We start from the raw sequence: 27,833 nt of genomic DNA on the forward strand, positions 1-27,833 counted from the left end.
TCCGGTTTCCTGGCGGAGAAGATGGCGGCTCCTGGACCGGGGGAATATTTCAGTGTCGGGAGCCATGTCTCCTGCCTCACCTGCCTGGGGCAGCAACTCCAAGGGGAAGTCGTGGCCTTTGACTACCAGTCCAAGATGTTGACTATGAGTATCCTTTGGCCGTTTCGACGTGGTCGGGGGGGCAAATCGGCGGTGGTCTCGCAGGCTGCAAGGGGCCTGGGGGGGGTAACTGGTCACTCCTGCCAAATCGGGATCCTGCGCAAGCGTTGTAAGGAGACTAGCTGTCCTAGCTAACTATGCTAAGATATTTTAGCCCATTTTTTGGCTCTTTTATCATAACCCAGCCACGCGGGGTGGATTTAAACACATGACGGTTAGATCCACCATCTGTTCTCGTTGGCCTTGAATCGCTCGAGCAAAGGAATGTCACTTTCGACAGGGTACCACTGCGCTCACACGCTTATTGGGCTTATGGGGCATGCTGATGCTAAGCTAGCTTAGCTATCCCAGTTGGGCATGGTATTGTGCCATGATGCTAGTGAGTTAGCTTTAGATAGCTTAGCTAGCTACCCCCCCGACACACCGTGAAGCTATCGTGGTGGTCAGCGGGTTAGCACGAATAGTCCTTGTGACGGATCACTATTTGGCAGCTGCCAGGCAAGGGGCGTTATGCCCTGGCGAAGTCTTATTCTTTTTACGTTAGTTAGCTAACGTCGCTAAAGCCAGCACGCTTCTCATTTTTGGGAATGTCGGACTAACTAAAAAAAAAGAATTGTGGACTGGTCAGCCCCAAGAAACTTGTGTTTTTGTATTGGTGTTTCTTTGGCTAAAGCTGAGTGGTTAGTGTGACTAACTCGTGACAGACAGACAGGCCGGTGGGACAGACCCTGACAGTGAACTAGGTGTTTAGCTTGGCGAGCTAACTAACCCACCTAAGCTAACGGTGTTCATTAGCCTCCTTAGTTCAGCTGGCTTTAGTAAGATGGACACGGAGACCTTGTCTTGTCAGACGGACCTGTCAAGTGTTTTTAAGCCAGAGAGAATAACGATCAGCGTGATCGGAAGGCACACGCGTAGCTTAGCTAGCTGCCCACCCCACCACTGATCTGAGTGGGAATGTCATGTTTCATGTTTAATGTTTAAACCCCCCCAGCGCGGTGACAGACAGACAGGGCCGCTTTCTTGTGTGTTTTTTTTAAAAACTGATGTAACTTTGATTTGTCCACATTTCAGCTTGATGGTTTAACTACTACACCCGTGATGATGATACCGTTGTTGCACAACCCCCCCCTCCTCCCTCCGTCCCTAGGCTTGTAAGTCATGAAGATGCAATTTGGAATTTTATGCAATGTTTATGCAGGCAACACATGATGAGGATGAGCCAGACCATGAGACCACTACACTACAGAGATCACGGCAGTAGAAGGCCAGAACACTTAAGAATGATGCAGTTCTTCATCTACCGAGCCAGGGGAGTGATGCAAGCGTAGGCATTATGATTCTAATTCTATGGTTTAGGATTTCTGGGAAACCTGGGCCCTGTACATGTCATCATTCTCTCTGTGTCCTAGTGAATGTCGGTCATGGGTAGTTGGAGAGGCCCACGGCTGTGTGTGTGTGTGTGTGTGTGTGTGTGTGTGTGTGTGTGTGTGCGCGCGCCAGTGCCGGTCACTACCTAACACTGTTTGTCTCTGCTAGTGACAAACCTCTAGTAGACTCCGGTCGCATGTGAGGCTCAGAGGCCTAGGCCCTGGCCCTAGCTGCTGTGTAGTTCGCTTCGAATAAATGCGTCTGCTAAATGTCAGATGTAAATGTTGTGTGTATGTGTCTCTCTCTCGATCGATATATATATAACCCTTTTATTTCTTTGAAGAGATTAACCTCCATTAATAATAATAATGATTTATTTGCCATGCAATCAACGTGTCAATCAATTGTTGGAATGTGGTATTTTTTGCTCTAGGGACAGGAAGGTCTAGGCCAGTGTAGTGGGGTAATGTGTGTGTGTGTGCATGTGCGTGTGCATTGTAATAGTGATAGATATCAGGAAAAGAGAGCCGAGTATGGAGGTTCGGAGAGGCCTAGCTAGGTTACCCTGTATGGGAGCTGCTGTGTAGGCCAGGAGCTAGGTAGGTAGTAGCTTAAGGAATTTGATGCATGCGTGTGTGTCTCTGTCAGCTGTTCTCACACACAGCCTCGGGCATTGTGGGTGTCTTGGCCGTGCATTCCATTCCCAGTCAGAGACGAGTCTTTATTACCTGGCGGGTAAGGTATCGAGCACGGGAGGTTGGCAGAGGTAGGAATCAGAGGACTTAAGTTACACTGTGTTTAGCCTCACCATAGCCATACCTCCGAATCAGGTTGGCACGCCTCCTTTGCCTGTCTGGAGACTCTTAGATTGGCTGTTGTTCCAATCGATCAAATTTCCCAACACGACAAACCAATCAAATACCGACACCAAACATTGTGTCAATAGTTGATAGGTTTGACATGTTGGTGAGGTGTCACTCATGTCAAACAGGTTTCCACCCCTTTTGAAGCCACTTTCTGTCAAGGGAAATTTCCCTTGGCTTTCCGAACTAGGGCCCTGGTCTCAACGGGTTTCCACAGTAGTCCTCAGATGTAATCTTGTGATCCGATCCCAAGTCGTTATTTGTCTGTTGAGGGAAATACTACCTGGAATGTTAAGAGACTACCTTGACAGTTGGTCGGTGGTTTTACTTTCTCTGTCATGTGACCAAACAAGTCAAACAGCACAGATCTGGTGAATAGGTCCCAGGTCAGCACAGATCTGGTGAATAGGTCCCAGACTACTTTCTCTTCTTTCTTTTTCTTCTTTTTTAAAAAATAAATATGTTTTTTAGGGTATTTCCGCTTCATTGGGATAGAGACAGTAGAGGCGGATGGGTGTGAGAGAGAGGAAGGATGACATGCAGGGTATGTCGATGGCCGGAAGCGAAACGGGGGGTCCTGTGATTACATGGCTGAAGCCTTAGTGTGCTACTACGCCACCAAGCCCCCCCCCCCATTACAAATTTTACTGGCATATCCTGATGTCATGTAGGTTGGAGACCAATGCGTTGTGTACCTGTACATGCTCTTTGAACCAGGCCAGAAGCATGGTTATGAATGGTATGACTATCCATAATATCTGGAACTGAACTTCCCCATGTCTCTGGCTCCTCGGTTGATTGAGCTGTGTTATTGAGATCTGTTATATCAATTATTTGTGATGTCATCATCTGGGATTCGGAATTCAGGAGCAGTGGAGGGAGGTAGAAATCAGAGGATGGGCCCGTCCTCTGATTTCTGCCTCCCCTGATCTGTGCCTAGCAGTAACGCGTGTTTGATAATTGCTCTAATTTCCTCTAATTTCTATCAGCCTGTCCCTCCCAATTTCTACCTCCTCCCAGCCTTCATTGGTCAGGAGGTAGGCCATAGCCTAGATGAAGCAGTCAGTCAACCAGTCAGTCAGTCAGTGCTCATGTTAGCGCCAGGGCCCTTGTCCCCACCACAGTGTGTGTGTGCAGGTTGACTCCTGGGTCACCGGGAGGCCGTGATGATGTCATACAGGAAGCCCTCTCTGCCCTGTGCAACAGTAATGGAGGAAGTGCAACAGCCATAAAACTACAGTTCCCCTCAGAACTGTATCCCCCCTTTTGTTCTTAATAATGTAAGTCGTTTTGGATAAAAGGCGTCAGCTACAATTGAATACATTTTGGACACACTTCCCCATTTAATGGAATGGGGAATGCGTGTCCAAACCTTTGACTGGTACTGTATTCGGTTGTTAAGTCGTGACGTGTTTCCGGGTCCAAAGTTGGCTGAGGTGCTGTCTTCAAAATGCCTCAGTAATAATAATAATTCATTATATTTATATAGCGCTTTTTTCTGAGGCTCAAAGACGTTGACAAATATGGGAAAAACAAGAAAGTGCTGTGTCCCTAGTTGTATGAATAGATCAGGGTCTAATAAACGATTGAACTGTCATTCTACCGCTGTAGTACACTGGTACTATGGTGCAGGGAATTTCTGGTTTGGACCCGGAAATTGCTAAACGTCACGTTTGACGTCAGACTTAACAACCGAATAAGTGTATATTATATATTGTTCATTCGTACACCTGTCATGTCGTCCTTGATAAGACCTTGGTTGATGGTTGATGGTCTATTATTTAAGTGATGATGCCAGAGAATCTGTGATTCATCAATGTTGTCTAGGGGGCTTTTTTTAATTTTATTTATGTTTTACTAAACATCTTTTGTAAAAAAAGAAAAAGAAAAAAAAACGATACCAAAACATACATACCAAAAAATACATTTGTAAAATATTCTTTTTTTGGGGGGGGGGGGGGGGGGGGTTTACTAAACATTTCAATATGTTTATTTTTTTACCATAAGGCAAAGGAAAGGGATTCAAAGTTTGTCATTGCACAGAGTACAACGAAATGTATTTATGCTCTAGAGGGGGCATCTAGGCAAGGGGTCTCAGCCATTATAGGCGACCCCGGATCAATTAGGGCTTCAGTGCCTTGCTCAGGGGCACTTCGAGCTGCAGACTTTGAGATCATTAGACGCCGGCTCTACCGGTTGAGCCACAGCCCCCGTGCTTACTTTGAGCTGTGCAGAGTATTATCTGTATAAGTGTGATTTGTCTGTATGGTCGCGGCCTGCGGGGGGGGGGGGGAGGGGGCAGTGCGCTCGGACATGCATATTGCATAGTGGGCGTGTGCGAGTGTTTAGCGTTATCTTTGCCAACCAGACGTGCAGCATTGACGAGGATGGAAGCCGCAGGTGTGCATGCTGCCGTTCCCAGCTTGTTGATGAATAGGTCCAGTGTTAATTTTTGCAGGTTTTTGGGCGTTTTAAGTCTTGGTCTTTGGACGAAGATGTACATCGGTTTTGGTCGCATTTAACCATTTCTGTCCTTCTTGGTTTTGGTGTAGTTTTGGTTGACGAAGACTGAATGCATTTTAGTGTGGTTGGCTGGTGGTGTTTTTAAGGTGTTTTTTTAAGAATCAAAATCGTCATACTGGGAGTTGGGAGTTCCCAGAAACTATAAACGTTGTCAAGGGGACATGATGGACCCTAATCTACTGCAGTGTGGGAGTCTCATAAAAAGTTATTTAACCAAGACATTGTCGTTCAACAGTCACTGCCTCGAACGGCACTCGGCCACTCGCGTTTCAAGTTTATTGTTACGTCACATGACACAAGTGTAAGAGAATAAAATTGCTTGTTTTTTCATCAACTTCCTCAATCTTCTGCTTTTCGGATATCCACCTTCCTTGTCAAATTAGCTATCCACGTTTTATACCCCCTGTAAAAAAGTATTTTTTATTGTACCAATATCTATCTAGCCCCATAAGTGACACAGTTGATGTGAATGTCAGTTGGGTTGAGCTTCACTGATCGTTGTGATTTTATCTGTCCTGGTTTGTTTATGGGCAGAGTCGTTTATGGACCCTCAATCCATTCACTACTCCCTTTTACAGCTTATATAAGATTAGCTGAGGCTCAGCATGCTTCTGAGGGTCTGTGGTGAAAGTCAGCTGAAGGGCAGGTTTAATGTCTGGTGTTGAGGGCAGGTTTAATGTGTGGTGGTGTTGAGGGCAGGTTTAATGTCTGGTGTTGAGGGCAGGTTTAATGTGTGGTGGTGTTGAGGGCAGGTTTAATGTGTGGTGGTGTTGAGGGCAGGTTTAATGTGTGGTGGTGTTGAGGGCAGGTTTAATGTCTGGTGGTGTTGAGGGCAGGTTTAATGTCTGGTGGTGTTGAGGGCAGGTTTAATGTCTGGTGGTGTTGAGGGCAGGTTTAATGTCTGTTGTTGAAGGGCAGGTTTAATGTCTGGTGTTGAAGGGCAGGTTTAATGTCTGGTGTTGAGGGCAGGTTTAATGTCTGGTGTTGTTGAGGGCAGGTTTAATGTCTGGTGTTGTTGAGGGCTGGTTTAATGTCTGGTGTTGTTGAGGGCTGGTTTAATGTCTGGTGTTGTTGAGGGCTGGTTTAATGTCTGGTGTTGTTGAGGGCTGGTTTAATGTCTGGTGTTGTTGAGGGCTGGTTTAATGTCTGGTGTTGTTGAGGGCAGGTTTAATGTCTGGTGTTGTTGAGGGCAGGTTTAATGTCTGGTGTTGTTGAGGGCAGGTGTAATGTCTGGTGTTGTTGAGGGCAGGTTTAATGTCTGGTGGTGTTGAGGGCAGGTTTAATGTCTGGTGTTGAAGGGCAGGTTTAATGTCTGGTGTTGTTGAGGGCAGGTGTAATGTCTGGTGGTGTTGAGGGCAGGTTTAATGTCTGGTGGTGTTGAGGGCAGGTGTAATGTCTGGTGGTGTTGAGGGCAGGTGTAATGTCTGGTGGTGTTGAGGGCAGGTGTAATGTCTGGTGGTGTTGAGGGCAGGTGTAATGTCTGGTGGTGTTGAGGGCAGGTGTAATGTCTGGTGGTGTTGAGGGCAGGTTTAATGTCTGGTGGTGTTGAGGGCAGGTTTAATGTCTGGTGGTGTTGAGGGCAGGTTTAATGTCTGGTGGTGTTGAGGGCAGGTTTAATGTCTGGTGGTGTTGAGGGCAGGTTTAATGTCTGGTGGTGTTGAGGGCAGGTTTAATGTCTGGTGGTGTTGAGGGCAGGTTTAATGTCTGGTGGTGTTGAGGGCAGGTTTAATGTCTGGTGGTGTTGAGGGCAGGTTTAATGTCTGGTGGTGTTGAGGGCAGGTTTAACGTGTGGTGCTGGATGGCAGGTTTAACGTGTGGCGTTACTTCGGGGTCACAGACCCCTAGCCACGCTCGTGTCACATGACTAATAGACTAGCCTCACAAGATCCGCCGTGGTACAGAACCAAGAACCGTCTCCTCTTTGGCCTCGCCCACAGAAGGGTAATTGTGTCGTTTTACGAGTTCTTCCCCGGAGAGAGGTCCAGGGTGGTTGTGCCTAGTGATTGCCTTTCCCCCCCTCAGCGCTTTGACGGTTATCCTAGATGTAGGCCTCATGTCAACTTTAATTTGATTCCTTTTATGGCCCACGGGCGGCACTTGACAAGACACTTGCCAACACAAACACTTGTTCCTCCCATATACCCCATGTAATTACACTAACAATACGTGCGACAACTCGTTTTGACATTTCGAGGTAATCTCGATGAGTGTTGTGGTGTATAACTTGGCTGTGAGAAGCGTGTGTGGAATGAATGAGGGAGTGACGAGAGAGGGAGAATGAACGAACGAACGAACGCAGGAGGGTCCCTCCACAGTAGATGGGGTGAGGATCACACTGATTGGCTGCCAGTACAGCTTTTGTATTCAAGAACACCTAGCCTGAATTCAACTGCCGTTTGAAACTCTCCCCCCCCCCTCCTTTCTCTACCTCTCTTCTTCCCCCTCTGCTTCCCTCCCTCTTTCCCTCTTCTCTCTCTCTCCCCCCCCCTCTCCTTCTACCCACCCACCCCCCCAGTTCATAGGCTGTGTATTGTTCCCCGGAGGAAGGGGGGGCGTGGGCTGGCTGGCAGGCGGGTGGGTTTGTTCCTGGTCCACGGACGTGGGTGAACCCTGGACCCGTCTCCATGGCGATGGCTAAGCATGTTCCCAGGGTGTTCAGTGAGAATCGGTTAGGCTGCCGTTGAACTGGACAAGAGGGGGGGGGGGGGGGGGGGGGGGACGACAAGAACCATGGAGGAACCATGGAGGGAGAGAGAGGGGGAACCATGGATGTTGTGTTGTGTCATCAGCTTAGCATGCTGATGAAATGCTGAAACTCACTCATACAGTATATATGCTTTAGGTTAGCAAGTCTCTGTCCCCCCATCCCCCGATTGGTTGTGTGTACTGTAGTGTTGTGTGTTCTCCTTGACCCCCCCCCCCCTCCTCAGAATGCACCCCCGCCAGCGGAAAGCCCAACGTCAGTGACGTAGTCCTGATCAACCTGGCCTACGTGTCAGAGGTCGACATCATCAACGACCGCACTGAAACTCCTCCTCCTCTAGCATCTCTGAATGTCAGCAAGGTAAGGCGATCAGCCAATCAGAGCTGTTTGTCACAACAAGCCGCACGAGCTGGTTGGTCATGGTTGGTTTGCAGTTCCGCTACCCGGTCACGGCTTTTCACAGCCCTGGCTCCACGCCGGTGGAACGAGCTTCCCACTGCTGTCAGGATTGTAGAGTTACTCCCTATCTTCCGCCGTAGACTGAAGACCTCCTCCTCTTCAGGCTACACCTTAACGGTCCCTCCTGAGACCTCTCCATCCCTTCTACTCCCCTCTACAGTTTCTCTACTGTATATGAAAAAAAGAAAGAAAGAAAAAATCTGCCATCTTCATGACTGCCTCTGACCCAAGCAGAGATTTCTTTTCTTGCAGTGACTGATGGATACAGGGTTCGACATTAACTTTTTTACGTTTTTACTTGCCCGGGGCAATCGGGCAACCGTTAATGTCGAACCCTGTTAGACATGTATTTGCTTTGGGTAAAGCCGTCTGCTAAATGTCAAAAATGAAATGTGAGAGAGGAGCTTGAAAGAGACGGGGCAGTCCCACGTCATAGTTTGTCAAATGTTTTCAGCACTCAAAAACCCATCTTCCCATTAGACAACCCTTCAGGTCTGAACCAAAATAAATTTCAGAGTGAAGTTTAGATTCTAATATCAACCGTCTATTGAAGTTAATTATTGTTTGCAGCGTCTCTGACGCATTCAGAAGTCAGAAACCGAACAGGAACCAAAGCCTAAGAGTTTTACTCTGTTACACTTGTGTAATGTGACGTAACGATAAACTTGAAACGAAACTAAAGTACATTGTAACTGGGGTAGTCCTGGCCTAGTGGATAGTGAGTTGGACTGGTGATCAGAAGGTCATGAGTTCAAATCCTACCTGGGAACTATTGTGCCCTTGAGTACGGCAATTAGCCTTAAGTTACTCCAGGGAAAACCGTCCCTGTAATCTCTAATTGTAAGTCACTTATATAACATAAAATTGGTTAAAATGTAGACTGCTAGTGGCCTGGGGTGGTCCAGTGGTCTAGCACTGCGGTCTACAGTGCACACATATGCCCATGTGTTCGAATCCGGCCCATGCCCTGCTGACATGCCCTCTCTCCCTTCTTCTCCTCCTTACTTTCCTGTCTGTCTTCACTACATCTGTAAATATGTGGGGGACTGCCTCCACTCAGAAAAAATAACTTTAAAAAACTATTTAGATTAATTGCTAGTGTAGGAAGGAGTGCCCAGAACCTCGTCCCCCACTGGAACAATTCATTCCTCAATATTTCCATCATCTCTGAACTCTGGATGGCAGCAAAGTAAGCCCACCTGTTCCACATCCAACTCACATTAGCAGTTAGCGCTTTAGCAGTTAGCGCTTTTGGCAGTTTATTTAATTTTTTATTGCTAATAAGCGGAAATTCCTTCACGCTGCCTGTAGTTTGTTCTCAGAGCCCCGTTGTAGGGAATCGAAGGCTGTTTTCTCACACGTTGGGATGCCAATACATCTGTTTCCATCATTGACATCTCTCATCCGGGAGCATTGTGGTCGCCGGTGCCATTTGAGGATGTCAGGGGGATATTCCATCAATGTCACTAAAGGAAAATCCAAGCTTATTTTTTTGTCTTTTTTTGACTTTTCAAGATAAACCCAGATATTGATTTTCAATCAAAGAAACCCGGATTTTCCTTTAGCGACGTTGATACGGAATGATTGGAATACTGCCCAGGTGTTGGAAATGTCTTTAACAATGTTGTTGTTGTTTCTTGTTTGTTTCTTGTTTGTTTGTCTTCCCGGCCTGTGTGCTTGTAGCTTGCCAACCGAGCGAGGTCGGAAAAGGAGGACAAGCTGTCCCAAGCATATGCAATTAGTGCCGGAGTCTCTGTGGAGGGCCAACAGTTATTCCAGACTATACATAAAACGTGAGTTTAAATCAACACAAGACTTATTCCAGACTATTCCTATTAACGTTTAGTCCCGACTCCTGACCATGTACTCATGCTCTGACACCAACTGAACGACCAGTGTAATGTTGACGACACACCAGGGGAGGCCGGTGGAGGTAGAAATCGGAGGACGCGCTCATTGCAATGTATGGAACGGATTGAGGAATGGTATCAGACACGTGTGATACCGTTCTGTTTCATTCATTACAATGAGCCCGTCCTCCGATTTCTACCGCCCCTGGTTTGTTGTCAACATTATACTGGTCCGACTGATGCAGACTGGTCCGACTGATGCAGACTGCATGGAAGATCATAGGGGTGAAAGACCACTCATCCCTGCAGTCTATTTTTGAACAGGCTACTCTCAGACAGGCTAATAGAATTCTCATGAATCCCTCTCATGTCCTACATGCAGAGTTCGAACTACTGCCCTCTGGGAGGAGGTTCAGAGTCCCCCGCTCTAGATTAAACAGATTTAAAAATTATTTTATTCCGGTTTCTGTTAAACTTTTAAACTGCACCAGATGAATGTGAACATATCTTGCTTATCGTTTTATTTCCACTCTTGTCTTAAACAGGGCTGCCTTCTGTTTGTGTTTTATCATTCTGTATTGTCTGTTGCTCTTTGTTGGCTGCTGTGGGGTGTAAGCCCAATACAAATTTCCCAGTGATGGGACAATAAAGTGACTTTTGACTTGACTTGATACTGCCCGTTCAGTTAGTGTCATACAACATCCTTATTCTTCTTCTTCTTCTGTTCATACAACATCACTCTTCTTCTTCTTCTGTTCATACCACATCACGCTTCTTCTTCTTCTGTTCATACCACATCACGCTTCTTCTTCTGTTCATACCACATCACTCTTCTTCTTCTGTTCATACAACATCACTCTTCTTCTTCTGTTCATACCACATCACTCTTCTTCTTCTTCTGTTCATACCACATCACTCTTCTTCTTCTTCTGTTCATACAACATCACTCTTCTTCTTCTTCTGTTCATACCACATCACGCTTCTTCTTCTTCTGTTCATACCACATCACGCTTCTTCTTCTTCTGTTCATACCACATCACGCTTCTTCTTCTGTTCATACCACATCACTCTTCTTCTTCTGTTCATACAACATCACTCTTCTTCTTCTGTTCATACCACATCACTCTTCTTCTTCTTCTGTTCATACCACATCACTCTTCTTCTTCTTCTGTTCATACAACATCACTCTTCTTCTTCTTCTTCTGTTCATACCACAACCACATCACTCTTCTTCTTCTTCTGTTCATACAACATCACTCTTCTTCTTCTTCTTCTGTTCATACCACATCACTCTTCTTCTTCTTCTGTTCATACCACATCACTCTTCTTCTTCTTCTGTTCATACCACATCACTCTTCTTCTTCTGTTCATACAACATCACTCTTCTTCTTCTTCTGTTCATACCACATCACTCTTCTTCTTCTTCTGTTCATACCACATCACTCTTCTTCTTCTTCTGTTCATACCACATCACTCTTCTTCTTCTTCTGTTCATACCACATCACTCTTCTTCTTCTTCTTCTGTTCATACCACATCACTCTTCTTCTTCTTCCTCTGTTCATACCACATCACTCTTCTTCTTCTTCTTCTGTTCATACCACATCACTCTTCTTCTTCTGTTCATACATCACTCTTCTTCTTCTTCTGTTCATACAACACACTTTTGCATCAACAGTTTATTTTCAGCTCAGAATAAAGGACATTGGACATACTCAATAGTGAGACACTACTTTCACATTTGCGTTTCAGCCTTATTGAGTATTTGATAGTCATATCTAGCAGTGGCGGCTGGCCAATAGAGGGCGCTAGGGCGCCGCCCCCACCTTCCAACGCGGCCCCACTTCCTAGTTGCTACTTGTAAAATATTTTTTTATGTTTATTCATAAAATGCGGCTGATATTCTGTCGGCGCCTATCAGCATTCATTAAAAATCCTCCAATACAATAAACATTTTATCTGTGTGTGTGTAAAATTCACTGTGAAAATACATAGGGGAGGAGTCGGGGCGCCGGCCGAATGGCAGTCTATGGCAGTCCAAATACTTTTGGCTTACACGTTCCGGTTCTCACTTTTGTTGCCAGCTGTTTAGACATTAACAGCTGTGTACTGAGTAATTTTCAAAGGACAATAAATCTATACTGTTATTCAAGCAGCACACTGACTATTTTAAGTTATATCAAAGTTTCAGTAGGATAATGTTATCCCCTGAAAGGATATAACAGAATATTTGCACAAATCTAAAGGGTGTACTCACTTTTGATATACACTGTAGTTCAGGATGATAACAAACAGTTCAGTATGACAGAGACAACTAATAGAAAGACACCTGTATGATTATAGAGTTTACATGTTCAAGGAAATATTGTATGATAATAGAAAGGTACACTTTAATTTAATTAAAGAAGTAACAAAGAACACATTTATTATCACAATTGCATTGTGTTCCATGTCTTTCTCCATTGAATAAATAATGCCTAGTTGAATGGCTAAACAAGACAACTGTCTGGACAGTACTGCTAGAATTATTCACCTTACCGCTGCACAGATAGACAAAGGGTATAAGTCCATTCTGTTAACATTAGGTCTACTCTGCTAACAAAGACTATTCCAGTTGATTTGTCAGTTGTTGTGCATTATATTTTTGTTGTGTTTGCAGTTTGCCCTTTAATAAGTTATATATAAAAATAATTAAGTTATATATATATTCTCATGCTAAAATCGACTGTAAATCCAGATTTTAAAGTTGATATTCTTCCCCGTGGAGCATGCCCCCATAACCTGTGCCCCACCCAACATTTTTATCACCAGCTGCCACTGATATCTAGTATTTAATTTCTCTCTCTCCCTGTCTCTCTCTCTCTCTCTCTCTCTCTCTCTCTCTCTCTCTCTCTCTCTCTCTCTCTCTCTCTCTCTCTCTCTCTCCCTGTCTCTCTCTCTCTGCCTGTCTGTCTGCAGCATCAAAGACTGTAAGTGGCAGGAGAAGAATATCCTGGTGATGGATGACGTGGTCATCGCCCCTCCCTACCAGGTGGACAACTGCAAAGGCAAAGAGGGTAGTGCTTTAAGTCACGTACGCAAAATAGTAAGTATGGGCCAAATATCATGAGAATTCTTTAGATAACTTGAGAAAATCTAAACGATTTTGTCATCTAATGTCTTAATCACCACTGGGCACTGACTGAAGCAATCGCACCACCATACGTGATTGATATAACCAAATGGAATGATGATGATTTGCGATTTAAGAATGAAATACTGTTAGAGCAAGTCAGATTGTTTCGAAAAGACCTTTTTAAACATGAAATGGGATGTATTTCCAAAAGAAAGATGTGGTTATTTGTTTTCTTTGTGTCCCTCTGCTCTCATCCTCCTCTTCTCATCCTCCTCTCCTCTCATCCTCTCATCCTCTCCTCTCCTCCTCTCATCCTCCTCTCCCCTCATCCTCCTCCTCTCATCCTCATCCTCCTCTCCTCCTCTCCTCTCATCCTCCCCCTCCTCTCCTCCTCATCTCCTCTCATCCTTCTCTTACAGGTGGAGAAACACTTTCGAGACGTGGAGAGCCAGAAGCCAGTGCCCCGGCCACAAGCACAGCAAACACAGAAAGACTCGTCTTTATCATCATGAGCCAACAGTTCAGTCTGGCTGGGGGGTGGGGTGGGCGTGGGGGGGGGCGGCCGGGTAGGGAAGGGCGGGGCAGGGGAGGGGGGTGGGCACGGCACAGCGGCAGAAGCAGTTTTGGTTTAGTTTCTCTTCCTAACCCCCTCCCTCTTTTCCCCCCCCCCACCACCACCACTCATCGTTACACCAAGGCCACCAACGTCCCCCTACCTGCCCCCCCCCATCCACCCACCTGTCCCGCTATTAAAAGTTGTCCATGGTTTTTACCTAGACTGAGGGTGGGGGTGGGGGGGTGATATCTAGCTCATTTTAAAGATAATCTAAAGTTAAAAGAAATTATCAATTTCCTTCCCCCACCATACAGTACTCCTTTTTTTTTTTCTTGACCTTCCACGTTTTCCTTTCTTTTTCCTTTCTCCATCCTCCTTCCTCCTCCCTTCTTTTTTTCCTGAAACCAAGGCTTGCTCCTCACTCTCCCAGTTCAAGAAAAGTCACTTCTTTCTTTTTCTTTCTTTTATTTTTTGGGGGGGATGGTAATCTATTTTCTACTATAGTCATTTGTCCTATATTTAAAAAACGAATAGGAATTTATGATATGAGATGAGAAACTATCTTTATTTTTAATTTTTTTCCTCAAAAAAAAAAAAGAAACTGATACTGTTTTGACAAGAACACTTAATTGTAACAGCTTTCTTGAAAGCGTATGGTTATCTTTTTATGAACCTCTGACTGGTAGGATCCTAGTTGATCCATGGGACTCCGCCTCACAGGAATGCTACCTCCTCATTACAAGGCTCTTTCAGTCATCCCTTTTTGGCCATAGTGTTTTTGGCATAGTATGTTCAAATCTTCCCTGTTTTGTTTTTTTTGCAGTCTGCTTTTTACCCATAAGCTCTTGCTGCTTGCTCCCACTTTTGAGAAAAAGGTGCTTTTTATTACTTTTTATTTTTTTTATTTTTTTTAGTCTGACTACGCCTAGCGACCTACAGCTAGGCTGCCGTACCAAATACATCATCATATGAGATATGGATGGGTAGAGTGTGGGCTGTTCTTTCTTCCTCTCTCTCCCTTCTCCTTTCATCCCTCTCTCCCTCCTCCTTCCATCCCTCTCTCCCTCCTCCTTCCTTCCATACCTCTCCCTCCTCCTCCTTCCATCCCTCTCCCTCCCTCCTTCCATCCCCATCTCCCCTCATGGTCCTTGATTGTATGATACTATGGCTGAGTTCCAACACATGCCCTAGCAGACCAGTCAGTGTGACGCTAGTGTGGCTGTTGCGGCAGAACCTGTACCTCTTCCACGATGGGACCACTTCTTATGAAATCCAGCTTTCTTTTCGCCTTCTTTTCCAACGTCTTTTTTCTTTTCATTTCATCCTTCACCCTCTCCTCCTGATGTTGCCTCTCTCTGGCATTTCTGATTGTCCCTCTCTCTCTCTCTCTCTCCCTGACTCAATGCATTCCTCCCCAACTCCCCCCCCCCCCCCCCCCTGTTTGAACAATACAATAAATTAACTAACGTTGGCCCAACCATTCTGACTATGGCGTGCCCCAGATGAACCGCCAGATGTGCGCGCGCGACACACCGTGAACGATCAACCTATCGAATCTCAGTTCTGTATGGGAGAGGCTTTGTATTCACTTTTTTGGAAGAAATAATAATAAAAAAAAAAGAATTGTACTACTCCAGATGATCTCGCCACGTTTGGAGCCTGGGATCGGAGGAGCAGGGAGGTTGCCCCCGGCAACGCCGCCATCCCAGACTTACCAACAAGTGCAGCCTGATAGGAGGCTCGGCCTGTCAGGCGCAGATTGGAACAGGCCGGGCGGCCATCTTGGTCAGTTGTTCACCACCCCCGTGGTCTCGGGGTGTTTCGACCAAGGCTGCCGCCGTAAACTAGGTTTCCTTCCCAGTATTTTATTTTTTATTTTTAAATAGTAACATGGAAATAAAAAAAGAGAAAAACCAAAACGTTGTCTTGTGTTTTTGTCTTGTCGCTTTTTTTCCCTGTCAAAGATTGACGTTTCTTGTGCAAGTCCACTACTCTTTCATTTGGGCTGCCCCTCTCTACTCAAGGATATGACTTCAGCCATATGAAATGGGAGTCATGTGATGTTTATAAATCAAATCAAACTTTTGTTTTTCATGAAGCACATTTCATACATGGATACAGTACAATGTGCTTCACTGTGAAGAGATGAGATGAAACGTATTAGGATAAAGTATAGCAGCCCTGGGAGTAAACAGATCAAGTGAGGCCTGGCAGGCTGCTTCAGTGCCGGGGGTAGAACTCTTCCTGTGCTGGTCTTAAAAAGCCTTAAAGTCTAAAATCCAGCAAACCAATTCATAAGGCCTAAAAAGGCCCCACATTTCAGTTATTCGGTCTAAAAATTAGATCCTGCAAGGAAATCAGTCCGACCACATATATTTACGCGGAAATTAATCAAGCTGGAACCAAAAAAAGCCAATTCGCTTCCTTTTTTGTCTGTATGACAGTGACATCCCTAATTTCATCACCTCTTTAAAAAAGTCTTAAATTTGACTTGTTGAAACTTGTAGGAACCCTGATAACTACTAAAAGCTGCCTCTCTGTGCCCCTTGGTGCTGGGCTTTGGAACAGTTGAAAGGCCGGTGCCAGAGAACCTGAGGAATGGCGTAAAAGCATGTCTGTCATGTATTGACCACGAAAAGACATGTATACCAATAAAATCTTTCAAATCTACTCTAAAACTAACAGATAACTAGGGCAGAGACTTCAAAGCTGGTGTGATGTGTTCTCTTGCTGTGTTTTGGTCAGAACTTTGTCAGTTGCTGTGTTCCGTATGGTTTGCAGTTGACCATTGGAGAGCAATGTAAGGTTTATTGATGCTACACTGCGAGTTACAGGCAATGTATTGGGGTAAACGTTTGATTGGCAGTTACGTCATAACAGTGCTTCCATGTGTTGAAGTGACCCCTGCCTATCACTGACTCACCTGTGTGAGATAATAGACTCGTCTTTTCACACCGTGTACTTTGCTGCTATAACTCTTGTCGTCAGCAGAGGGCGCTAGAAACACACCTTACCTTCCGATCTCCATAGGAATAAAATAAGTGTCATCTTTACCTCGGAAGGTAAAGGTCGTGAGTTTGTATTGCTGTCTAAATTTGATCTGTGATATTGTGGAAATGGAAACATAGCACACACGCAGTCATGAGTCATGACTGCTTTTGTTTTACTTTTTATGTATCTAACTATTCTTGTTCTCTCCCTTAAATGCAGTGTCGTTGAGTTAGTGATAAAAGCGCTATGCAAAAATAAATGCATTATTATTATTATAACCTCTCGGATATGCATGCCCAGTCACAATGACCCGAGGTAAGGCAGCTGAATCATTCATGTTTCATGAGACGTGAGCGAGAACCTCCATTGTCCAGTCAGAGAGGTTCTCCTAAACAGACATCTAACCCAAACCTCCTCAGCATGGCATTGTATGGTGCCTACTGCCTACTGCCTGCACTATGTATCTATTATTCACACAGTGGTTCCAATATCAGACAGACCCCCCAGGGAGCAGCTCGGTGGTCCGTGCATTCGCTGCCGAAGTTGCCAGAGCAGGGGAACCGTGGAATTGGTGGTTTCGGGAAAATGATCAAATTCGATGGAATTGAGGGGGGAATGCTTTCGGATGTCGTAATAATATGTCAGTCTCTGTAAAACAGTAAGTGTCATGCCAAGTTGGTTGTTTCTTAACTGTGGAGCGGGGGTCGTGTGCGTAAAATAAATGGCTATTTTCAAAGCCTTACATATTCACGTACATATTCATGGCAACGGTTCAGTGCTTATTATGTAACATAAAAAAGGCATTCTGGGATTGTTACATCCATTCTTTACTAAATTAATTATAAATATCTACATCTACGAGAAGAATTTAATTTCTAAAAGCCTCGTGATATCAGTTGAACTGTCTTACCCCCATCCGAATCCAAAAACATAAGATTGTTTCACTACATTGTTTGTAAACAATGTAATTGTAAACAAACACTGTATGATGAAGCTATATCTTTTAATCCCATGGAAATTCAGCGATTGCATCCAACCTGTCAATCAAATCCACGCGTGGATCAGCTCCCCCAATGGCTGGGGACATCAGTTTCGCGGATCAATTTGCTTCAGATTTTGCGGCTAATGAATTGCAACAGAACAAATCGTATTGTTGGATGAGAACAGCTGTGAGCTCGAGATTGATGGATTACAGTGGTGGTCAGAGAGTGGTACATGAGAATGTCTCACACAGCCGATGTCAGTCTGTCAGTCTGCTCTGCATAGGAGAGACACGAGGACGTGGTTTGTGTTTATTGTTGCTTACTACAGCGCCGGAAAGATGATCCACTTATGTTATTCCTATGGAGATCGGAAGGTAGGGTGATTATTAATATTAACTGAATGTAGCTGAGTGATAAATACACTTTTGTTTAGATAAAGTGCCGTGAAATCTAAGCATAAATCCTTCCTAATTACGCACGCACCATATTGTACAGAATCTGCGCGCGCGAAGGTTGTGGACTTTCTCTCACTTTCAAAATAGATTGATTTTCCAGATTTGTTTAATTGAACTAGAAATATATATCTATATTTTGTTGTTATCACAATGATACCTAAACATAAATAAAGGTTGCAGAAATGAGCTGTCGCCTGTTACTCAAGCTACAAGTGTTAAAGGGGTATTGCACTCAAAATACAATTTGACCCAATAGCTTACCCACTTTTGGATTTTGTTCTCGTGATTCATCAACACATATGACAGTTCTTGACTGTCCTATTTCTGCTATCCAACCTCATGCTCATACATCTTTTGTTATTATTTAACTCATTAATTATTTTCTTTAGATATCTGTGGACGCAGAAATCGGACGAAATCCTATAATGCATGGACTGGAATGAGGAATGGTGTCATTGCTACCTCCACTCTGCCCACATCTGGAAGCTGCTGAACCCAGGAGCTGGTGAGGCTGAGAGTGACCTCTAGTGACCTCTAGTGACCTCTCTAGTGACCTCGTCGCCTAACGTCCTCAAGCCCCGCACAGGGACGTCTCTCTGGTCTCGCCTCGTTGACAAGGAAAGGAAAGGTCGTTGGACATCAGCTCGAGGCTCTGCAGTCACGCTTATGTGAACTTCACAGAACGGACCAGTTGACACGGAACACAGAACGGACCAGTTGACACGGAACACAGAACGGTCCAGTTTATACGTGCAGTTATTTGATAAGACAACGCTAGTTCCCCCGCCAGGTTAAGTGTCACCTCTCCACCCCTCACCTCCACCCACCTCTCCACCCCACCCCTCAACCCACCTCTCCACCTCTCACCTCCCCTCAACCCACCTCTCCTGCCCTGCCCTCACCTCTCCCCATCTCCCCTCCCCCTCCCCTCCCCTCCATCCCCCCACCCCCCCCCCCCCCCACCCCTCCCCTCCGCCCCCCCCACCATGCTCCTCCTGGCTGGCCTCCTCCTCCTCCTGCAGCTCGTCCTCTCCGCCCCGGGCCACGGTCCCGCGCCATGCCCCCCCCGCTGCCTGTGCTACGACCACTCGGACCTGGTGGACTGCCGGGCCCGGGGGTTCCTGCAGGTGCCCCAGGGTCTCCCCCACGGTACCGGGCTGTTGGACCTGGGAGGGAACGTCCTGACGACGGTGCGACGCCACGCCTTCGCGGGCCTCTGGTCGCTGCGCGTTCTGGTGCTGTCCGACAGCGCCATACAACACCTGCGGCCACAGGTAACCAACTGGCGACACATACAGTACGATGATGTATGTTTGTTATTTATTAACTTCATACATCTCTGTCTTCTTCTTTTATTTTGTATACTACTTTGCTACTTGTGTTTTATTTCAATTCTGTTATCTTATATTTTATTTATTTTATTTTTTGAGTTTTAATAAGCGAATGCTGTTCACTAGTTATTCCTATGTTGATTGATTTTTGTTATGTTTGACTGTCTGTCTTTTTATGTGGACCCCAGGACCCACTATGGTGATGACTAATAATAATAATAATAACTTTTTATTTGTATAGCACTTTTCCTGCAAACGTTGCAGCTAATGGGGATCCGTTTAAATTAACAAATACGACAGGGACAATAGCCTACAACCAAAACAAACATCTCTGGAACTTGAGGTTACATTTACATTTAGCCATAAATCTAATGTAAATATGGGTTCAAATCCATATTATAATAAGTAAGTGAGTCATCTATCCATCAGTCACCGCAATAGAAGTAATCTCTGCTCAACCCATCAATCTAAGCTTTGTTAGCACCATGCTAGATTATCAGGGTTAGCACCATGCCAGGTTAGCAGGGTTAGCACCACGCCAGGTTAGCAGGGTTAGCACCATGCCAGGTTAGCAGGGTTAGCACCACGCTAGGTTAGCAGGGTTAGCACCATGCCAGGTTAGCAGGGTTAGCACCAGGCTCTACCAGCTGAGCCACAGAGGACCGTGTTTTACATATCCATTGATGAAATGGGTTCTTGTGATAATAACCACACAGTGCTGTCAATCTGACACTTACTGAATATGTGTCAGTTAAAAACATGTTCCTCTCCTCCCCCCTCCTCACCCCCCTACCTCCACCCCCCTCCTCACCCCCCCTACCTCCACCCCCCTCCTCACCCCCCCTACCTCCACCCCCCTCCTCACCCCCCTACCTCCTCACCTCCCTACCTCCACCCCCCTCCTCACCCCCCCTCCCTACACCTCACCCCTTCCTCCTTCCTCCCCCAGGCCTTGGTCTCTCTGACCTACCTGGAGAAGTTGGATCTGAGTGGTAACGTCCTGCGGCGGCTGCCCCCAGACTTCTCCTCCGGCCTGTCCTCGCTGAGGGAGCTCCGCCTGGACCACAACCGCCTGGAGCTGCTGGAGGTGAGGGGGGGGTCAGAGGTCAGAGGTTAGAGGTCACTCTGGGGGGTCACTGTATAGCTGCTGGAGGTGAGGGGGGGTCAGAGGTCACACTGGGGGGTCACTGTATAGCCGCTGGAGGTGAGGGGAGGACAGAGGTTAGAGGTCACTCTGGGGGGGGTCACTGTATAGCTGCTGGAGGTGAGGGGGGGTCAGAGGTCACACTGGGGGGTCACTGTATAGCTGCTGGAGGTGAGGGGAGGACAGAGGTTAGAGGTCACTCTGGGGGGGGTCACTGTATAGCTGCTGGAGGTGAGGGGGGGTCAGAGGTCACACTGGGGGGTCACTGTATAGCTGCTGGAGGTGAGGGGAGGACAGAGGTTAGAGGTCACTCTGGGGGGTCACTGTATGGCTACTGGAGGTGAGGGGGGGTCAGAGGTCACACTGGGGGTCACTGTAGCAGTGTTTCTAGGGCGTTCGCTTTCTATTTACTGATGTGTGTGTTTTGTAATCAGGGCTCCCTTGAAAAAGCGACCTTGGTCTTTTTTACTTGATTATTTCATCAGGGATTAATTAATTGAAATAATGGACCCAGTATTTACTTAGTAATTAATAATAAAAAAAACATTGAGCTAAAACGATTAATTACATTTAATTCATCTTTTGAGCTTTTACGGTTCATGCAGGGTGCATTCCAATAGTCTGCACTACTGTAGCGTACTGTTAAGAATGTGTGTGGCCAACGCATTGCTTCCATCAGGGTAGATGATTGGAAGTCAACACATACACACGTTTTAATTCTGATTTGATTTAAATTTTCATTGTCCTTTTTATTTTGTTTATGCTTTCTTTGCTATTTACTATTTGTGTTGCTCTGTTTAAATGCATTTGGAGCCAAAGTTAGCATTGTTTCTTTCGTATTGTAAACTCTCTTTGGAGCTCTCCTCCTGACAATCTAATGGCTGTTCAGACTCTTTATCATCTGGCCTACCCTTCCTCCTTGACTTTGATTGCTGCTTTTATTATATGGATATACACTCACAGGACACTTTATTAGGAACACTATACTAAGGGTGAATCCCAATTCACCACTCCGGCTCAGTTTTCACCCCTTCGGCTCCATTTTGCGCGTTCACGTGTAGCCGTAGTGGCATCCTAATTCATTACTCATTTAGGGTTAGGGGGAGGGTTAGGGTTTTCCATGGCTCCATTTGGAGAAAATATTGACCCCCGTTCCATTCGGAGCCATGAGACTCCCTTCCGGCATGCATTGCGAATCATCTACAGAAATGTTATTTTCGCTCTCGTAATACGGAAGCGAGCCTGAAATGTAATTTACTTTTTCTGTAATTACTTGTAATTAAAGACTTGAAAAATTATGATAACCATCGTATTATCTTAGTGTAATGTCATTTCAATGCATTATAGACCTTTTCTTTACAACAAGCATAACAAAAAAAGATCGCTATTATGCCGCTATTGTGCCTATAAAGGAGCGCCCCATGGAAGCGTCAAGCACAGCCTTCCCATAAGGAGCGCGATTCACATCGAGATGTACATTCCTGTTTAGAAATAAAAGATTACCTGTGGCGTTTGACAGCGGATGATGATAAACATATTTAATGTGAAGTTATCTATCTAATGTTAGGCTGATGTGTGCATGATAGACGCGCATGACCTATTTCCATGTTTTATTTACAGCTATGGCACGTATTAAACCAAAACAACCCGCAATCCTATCCGAGCAGTTGTTATTATGTAATATTGTTGATGGGTTATATAATTTAATGTTATTTCAATGCATTATAGACCTTTTCTTTATAACAAGCATAACAAAAGAAATCGCTGTTATGCCGAGGTGCTGTGCCTATGCTTAACATAGAAAGTTCCACAGGACAGCGGGCAGGACACCAGAGCCAGCAGGACACCAGAGCACTCATATCTGCGCGTTTGTCACAGGCTGACAGTCACCGTGTTCCTCTGCCCCGACGTCAGTTCCATGGAAGTGTCAAGCACAGCGCGATTTCCATTTCAGAGATGTACAATCATGTTTATTTAGAAATAAATTATTACCTGTGGTGTTTGACAGCATGATAGGCGCGAATTCCCCTCCCTTGGTGGTATATGACGCTATAGTTGTTATTATACCAAAACAACCGGCAATCTAATCCGAGCAATTGTTATTATGTACTATTATCGATGGATGTGCCATTTTTGATGGAGGGCAGTGAGCGGGAGACTCATCAAGGACATGTAGTTAACTAATGCAGTGGACAGCGGCTGTTTCTCCAGCGTTCCTGTCACATCGGATTTCGTGACGTCATAAAATTAAATCTGTAAGTCATGCATTTTTCCATGTTTCCCTTTGATGGCATATGACGCCGTAAATGTAACTAAAGTTCAGCCTCGAACACTGTTGTCCTATATCAGTGCAGACTGGCAGGGTAGGAGCACATGTTTCATACAGGTTAGAGCTTATTCTGTCATGGTCTGATAATGAAGCATTGTTCTTTTTTATTTGATGACTTGTTTGATCGATTGATAAGTTGTGAATGAATCGCGAGCCTCAATGCTTTTCTACGATACTACGTGTAATGACATAGAATAATAAGACACTTGAGTCTGGGACTGGGTTCAACAAAGGTATAACCAGTTTACTTCGGTTCTCTCGACACCTGTCAGTCACCTACTGGTATATCACGAACTCTCTCTAAGGCGCATGCGCCGTCCTGACTATGAATTAACCCATTCATTACACTACGGATGACGTATTAGTCGTGAAGGGTTGTCCCATTTCTTAGGGGAACCACTACGGCTTGTGGCTCTGTTCGGAGGCCTTGGCTCCAAAGCGAGTGACTCCAAAACGAGCCGAAGTGGTAGAAAAGAGAATCGGGATTGGGCCTAATACTGGGTAGGGCTTCCTTTTATTAGGAACACAATACTAATACTGGGTAGGGCTTCCTTTTATTAGGAACACGATACTAATACTGGGTAGGGTCTCCTTTTATTAGGAACACAATACTAATACTGGGTAGGGCCTCCCTTTATTAGGAACACAATACTAATACTGGGTAGGGCCTCCTTTTATTAGGAACACAATACTAATACTGGGTAGGGCTTCCTTTTATTAGGAACACTACTAATACTGGGTAGGGTCTCCTTTTATTAGGAACACAATAGTAATACTGGGTAGGGCCTCCCTTTATTAGGAACACGATACTAATACTGGGTAGGGCTTCCCTTTATTAGGAACACGATACTAATACTGCGTAGGGCCTCCCTTTGCTCTCAAAACATGACATAATTGCATCACACAATTCCTGCAGATTTTTCTGCAATTCCTGCTCTTTCAAGCTGTGAATCTCCCGTTGTACCACATTCCAAAGGTATTCTATTGGATTCAGAGCCGGTGACTGGGAAGGCCACCAAAGAACACTGAACTCATTGTCACGTTCAAACCAGTTTGAGACGACTTCTGCTTTGTGACACGGTGCATTCTTGTTGTGGTATCCTAAGGTTTGGACCCAGTTGCAGAGCAGAACAAAGGAGGCAGTCGGCGTTGTAGAATCAAAAATAAAGTCACTCTTTTGTCAGGCATACAAAACAACCCAACTGTAATGTGGGATGAAGGGAAGCACATGGTCAGCAACTCAAACAGGCTGTGGCATTCAAGCGATGATTGATTGGTATTAACGGGCCCAAAGTGTGCCAAGAAAACATTCCCCATTACACCACCGAATGAGTGAGAAGGTGTACAGGGGTTCCTAATAAAGTGTGTTTTTGCTTTATTTTTTAAATTATATATATATATATTTTTACACATTTCTATTTTATGCACTTAGTTCGAGATTATTCTTGTATAATTCAAAGTTATTTTTAAATGTATTAAATTGTCGTGGGCTGGGGTGGTCCAGTGGTCTAGCACCACGGTCTACAGCGCACACATATGCCCATGTCAGCATGGGTTCGAATCTGGCCCATGCCCTGCGGACATGCCCTCTCTTCCTTACTTTCCTGTCTGTCTTCACTGTATCTGTCCAATAAAATGTAAACATATGAGTGGGATTGCCCCACTGCCCCCAGAAAAAATAACAACAACAACAACAACAAAAAGAAACTAGAGAAACCTTTCTCTAGTTGTAGTTGGAGGCCTCAGAGAGGGGGGGCAGCACTAACGGGCAGGGCAGGTTCTGTGTCCTAGGGGTCCGTGCGTTTTAGCCCCCGTTGGGAGGACGGTGGGGGCATGACAACAAAAAAAGATGATTGTTATTATCGCAGGTGTCCAGCCTGGAGAGCCTGGAGACCCTGGAGAAGCTGGACCTCAGCCACAACCGCCTCACGTCCCTGCAGCCCGGAGGCTTCCGCGGCCTGTCCCGCCTGCGCCACCTCGACCTGCGGTCCAACCAGCTGCAGGCGCTCCGCCAGGGCTCCCTGGCCACGCTGGCCGGCCTGCAGGTCCTCCACCTGGGCCACAACAACATCAGCCGCCTGGACGCGGAGGCCCTGGCCCCCCTCCTCAGCCTCTCCCTGCTGGGCCTGGAGGCCAACCGGCTGCAGCGCCTCCGGTTCCAGACCTTCCTGAGCCTGCGCACGTCCTCCACGCACCTGCAGCTGTCCCACAACCCCTGGAGCTGCGACTGCGACCTCCACCGCGTCTTCGGCAAGGTGCTGAGCGTCAGGCACCTCCACGTGGACGACTACGCCAACGTGACGTGCGGCGGGCCGCCGCAGCTGGCCGGGGCCTCGCTGGCCTGGGTGGACGGCCAGCTGTGCGTGGCGGAGACGGTCACCGTGCTGGTCATCGCCCTGACGGTGCTGGTGGCCGTCATGGCCGCCGTGGCCATGGCCGAACACACCCGCAAGAAGAACCAGGAAGGCCACAGGAAGACCTGGGACACCGAGCCGCGGACGCAGACGTAGAGGCAGCTGCAGGGGCGGTGACTGTTTTTAACGGAGGGGACGGGGACGGGGACGGGGACGGGTTCAGAGTGTCTCAAACTGTCGTTCAGAGAGTCTTCAGAGTCTCAAACTGTCGCAGGGGCGGTGACTGTTTTTAGCGGAGGTGAGGGGGGGGGGGGGGTGGGGTGGGGTTCAGAGAGTCTCGAACTGTTGTTTGTTGTGTGTGTAACATTGACATTAATAATTAAAGGTAATTATCTAGATTTATATGTATTCATAGATATGTTTGTTTATAGAGTTCATATTTACACTGTACTGAACGTTCCGGCGTCATTGTTTCCTTTGTTTTCTTTGGTTTCACGCCTGCCTATGGTCAACATCAGCTTTAGCCAGCGGCAGATTAATCACACAGATTATGTAAAGCGCATTGCGTCGCATCTTGTGAGAAATGCGCTATACAAATAAAACTTGATTTGATTTGATTACCGCTGGCTTTCAATCTGACTAAAGTGTGGTGGTGTTAGGAGTGACAGCTGAGTGACAGTTCTCAGATTAGAGATTAGGGTTAGGGTCACTACACCACTATTGACTATGCCCCCAGTTGGATCGATGGGAGATCAATCAACCACTAGCAAACTCCACTTGTGATTTACTAGATGCCCTGCTTAAACAAAAAAATCTATTGGGGCTGTTCTGCTTGATCCAGGCCTATTGCTGTAGACTGAAGACCCATCTCTTCAGGTTACATCTTGACTGTCCCTCCTAAAGGTATAGATGATTCACTTACTTTAGACAAATGTATTTGTTATAAATCGTTTTGGATAAAGCCGTCTTCTAAATGTCAGAAATGTTAATGTGATGTAAATGTAGATGCCCTGAATGAAAAGAGCAATACAAATAAAAAGAGAGAGAGAGAGAGAGAGAGAGAGAGAGAGAGAGAGAGAGAGAGAGAGAGGGAGAGAGAGAGAGAGAGAGAGAGAGAGAGAGAGAGGGGGAGAGAGAGAGAGAGGGAGAGAGAGAGAGAGAGAGAGAGGGAGAGAGAGAGAGAGAGAGAGAGAGAGGGGGAGAGAGAGAGAGAGGGAGAGAGAGAGAGAGAGAGAGAGAGAGAGAGGGAGAGAGAGAGAGAGAGGGAGAGAGAGAGAGAGAGAGAGAGAGAGAGAGGGGGAGAGAGAGAGAGAGAGAGGGGGGCTGCTGTGTCAAACACTCAACACTCTTGACTGTATTGTGGATGTATGTTTGTATTTATGTGTGCGCTATTTTAACAATTACAGAATAAAGTAATCTAAACTGTCACCCTGTGGATTCTCTCAGATTGAAGGGTTAGGGTTAGATAGGCCTTTAAAGCAAATTATTTCACTGAATGTAATTCCCATGGTCTTTGGTTAACCTATGGTTTATATGATATCAAACACTGTAAACTTGCACCTGATGTTGTGAAATGGTGGAAGGGCACTCCTGCCCTCTGCTGGTGAGACAACAACCCTGCAGGTTGACCACCAGCGAAAAAGAGTTTCAGTCTGCTGTTGCTTGATCCCAACAGTTCCCCCTCCGTTGCTTCAGAGTATCTGGGCAAAGGAGAAGTGCTCACTAACACAGATTTAAACAAATTTGTGAACACAATTTGAGAGTGTTCATAGAAAAAGTCTTTGGTGTTTGATTTCAACTCGTGAAGAAATGGAGCAAAAACAAAAGTGTTTATATTTTAATATTTTTTTCAGTGTATTTTCAGTGATTTTTTTTTTTTTTTAACCAGGCAGGGCCAATAAGAACACATTCTTATTCACAATGGCGGCCTGGCATGTGCCGGCCGGTTACAGACTAGGGTGAAAGTCCTATGAGAGGGGTGAGGTCGAGTTCTCATTTGTTTATTATTGTTTATTTTTTGTCAGCTTGGTCTCAAACCAAGATAAGGCTACCGTGGAAACTCACCACGGTTGGACCTCACCAGACCTGTTCTCCCTGTCGTACTACACACTGTGCAAACTCAAACCACAACCATTTCATAATCCAGTTCCTACAGTGGCTTTTTCTAACACCCGATCCACTATAACATTCCAAAATAACATGTAGGGGCTTATAGATGAGGATGAGGACTTTGTTTGACGGGATGATAATGTTGTAGTCTGTTCACTGAGTGGGAGGGGAAGACGTGAAGAAATTCATTGTGGTAGTTTCAAGCTTCTAGCTTCAAGTTTTACATTTATTGTTACATCCCATTATACAAATATAAGAGAGTCAAATTAGGCTTCAGTTCCTCGACATTGCAGCAACAAGAAAAATAAAGAAGGTAGTTCTAAAGACAAGTAAAGCAATATGGCAAGATAAATAACGTGGCAATAGTTATAAGACAAGTGAGACAATTGGACAAGAGACAAATGAGGAACACAAGTAGTAAAACATTTTACAAATAATAGAATGAGCATGAGTAATGCACTCGTGTAGGAGGTAGTATTGCACTTGTGTAAGAGGCAGTATTGAGTAAAGTGACTGTGTGCTTATGGACAGGTGGTCTG

At 45.6% G+C, this 27,833-nt stretch overlaps 1 protein-coding gene across 1 annotated transcript; it reads left to right on the top strand.

Moving 5' to 3' along the window:
• On the top strand, nucleotides 1-13,579 carry lsm12a (LSM12 homolog a). Its single transcript, XM_080523991.1, has 5 exons — nucleotides 1-148; nucleotides 7,847-7,980; nucleotides 9,763-9,872; nucleotides 12,886-13,012; nucleotides 13,462-13,579. The coding sequence occupies exons 1-5, from the start codon at nucleotides 22-24 to the stop codon at nucleotides 13,552-13,554; spliced, it is 591 nt and encodes a 196-aa protein (XP_080380117.1). The 5' UTR covers nucleotides 1-21; the 3' UTR covers nucleotides 13,555-13,579.
• Nucleotides 13,580-27,833: the final 14,254 nt, after the last annotated feature.

This window comes from Nansenia antarctica, assembly GCF_963989245.1.
Source record: "Nansenia antarctica genome assembly, chromosome: 2".
In the NCBI taxonomy this organism is placed as follows: Eukaryota; Metazoa; Chordata; class Actinopteri; order Argentiniformes; family Microstomatidae; genus Nansenia; species Nansenia antarctica.

What these genes read in the sequence shown, in the direction of transcription:
- lsm12a (XM_080523991.1), top strand. Translation starts at nt 22, where the DNA reads ATGGCGGCTCCTGGACCGGGGGAATATTTCAGTGTCGGGAGCCATGTC. An exon ending in CATCTCTGAATGTCAGCAAG is followed by an intron (nt 7,981 to 9,762) that starts GTAAGGCGATCA and finishes GTGTGCTTGTAG; the next exon opens with CTTGCCAACCGAGCGAGGTC. An exon ending in TTCCAGACTATACATAAAAC is followed by an intron (nt 9,873 to 12,885) that starts GTGAGTTTAAAT and finishes GTCTGTCTGCAG; the next exon opens with CATCAAAGACTGTAAGTGGC.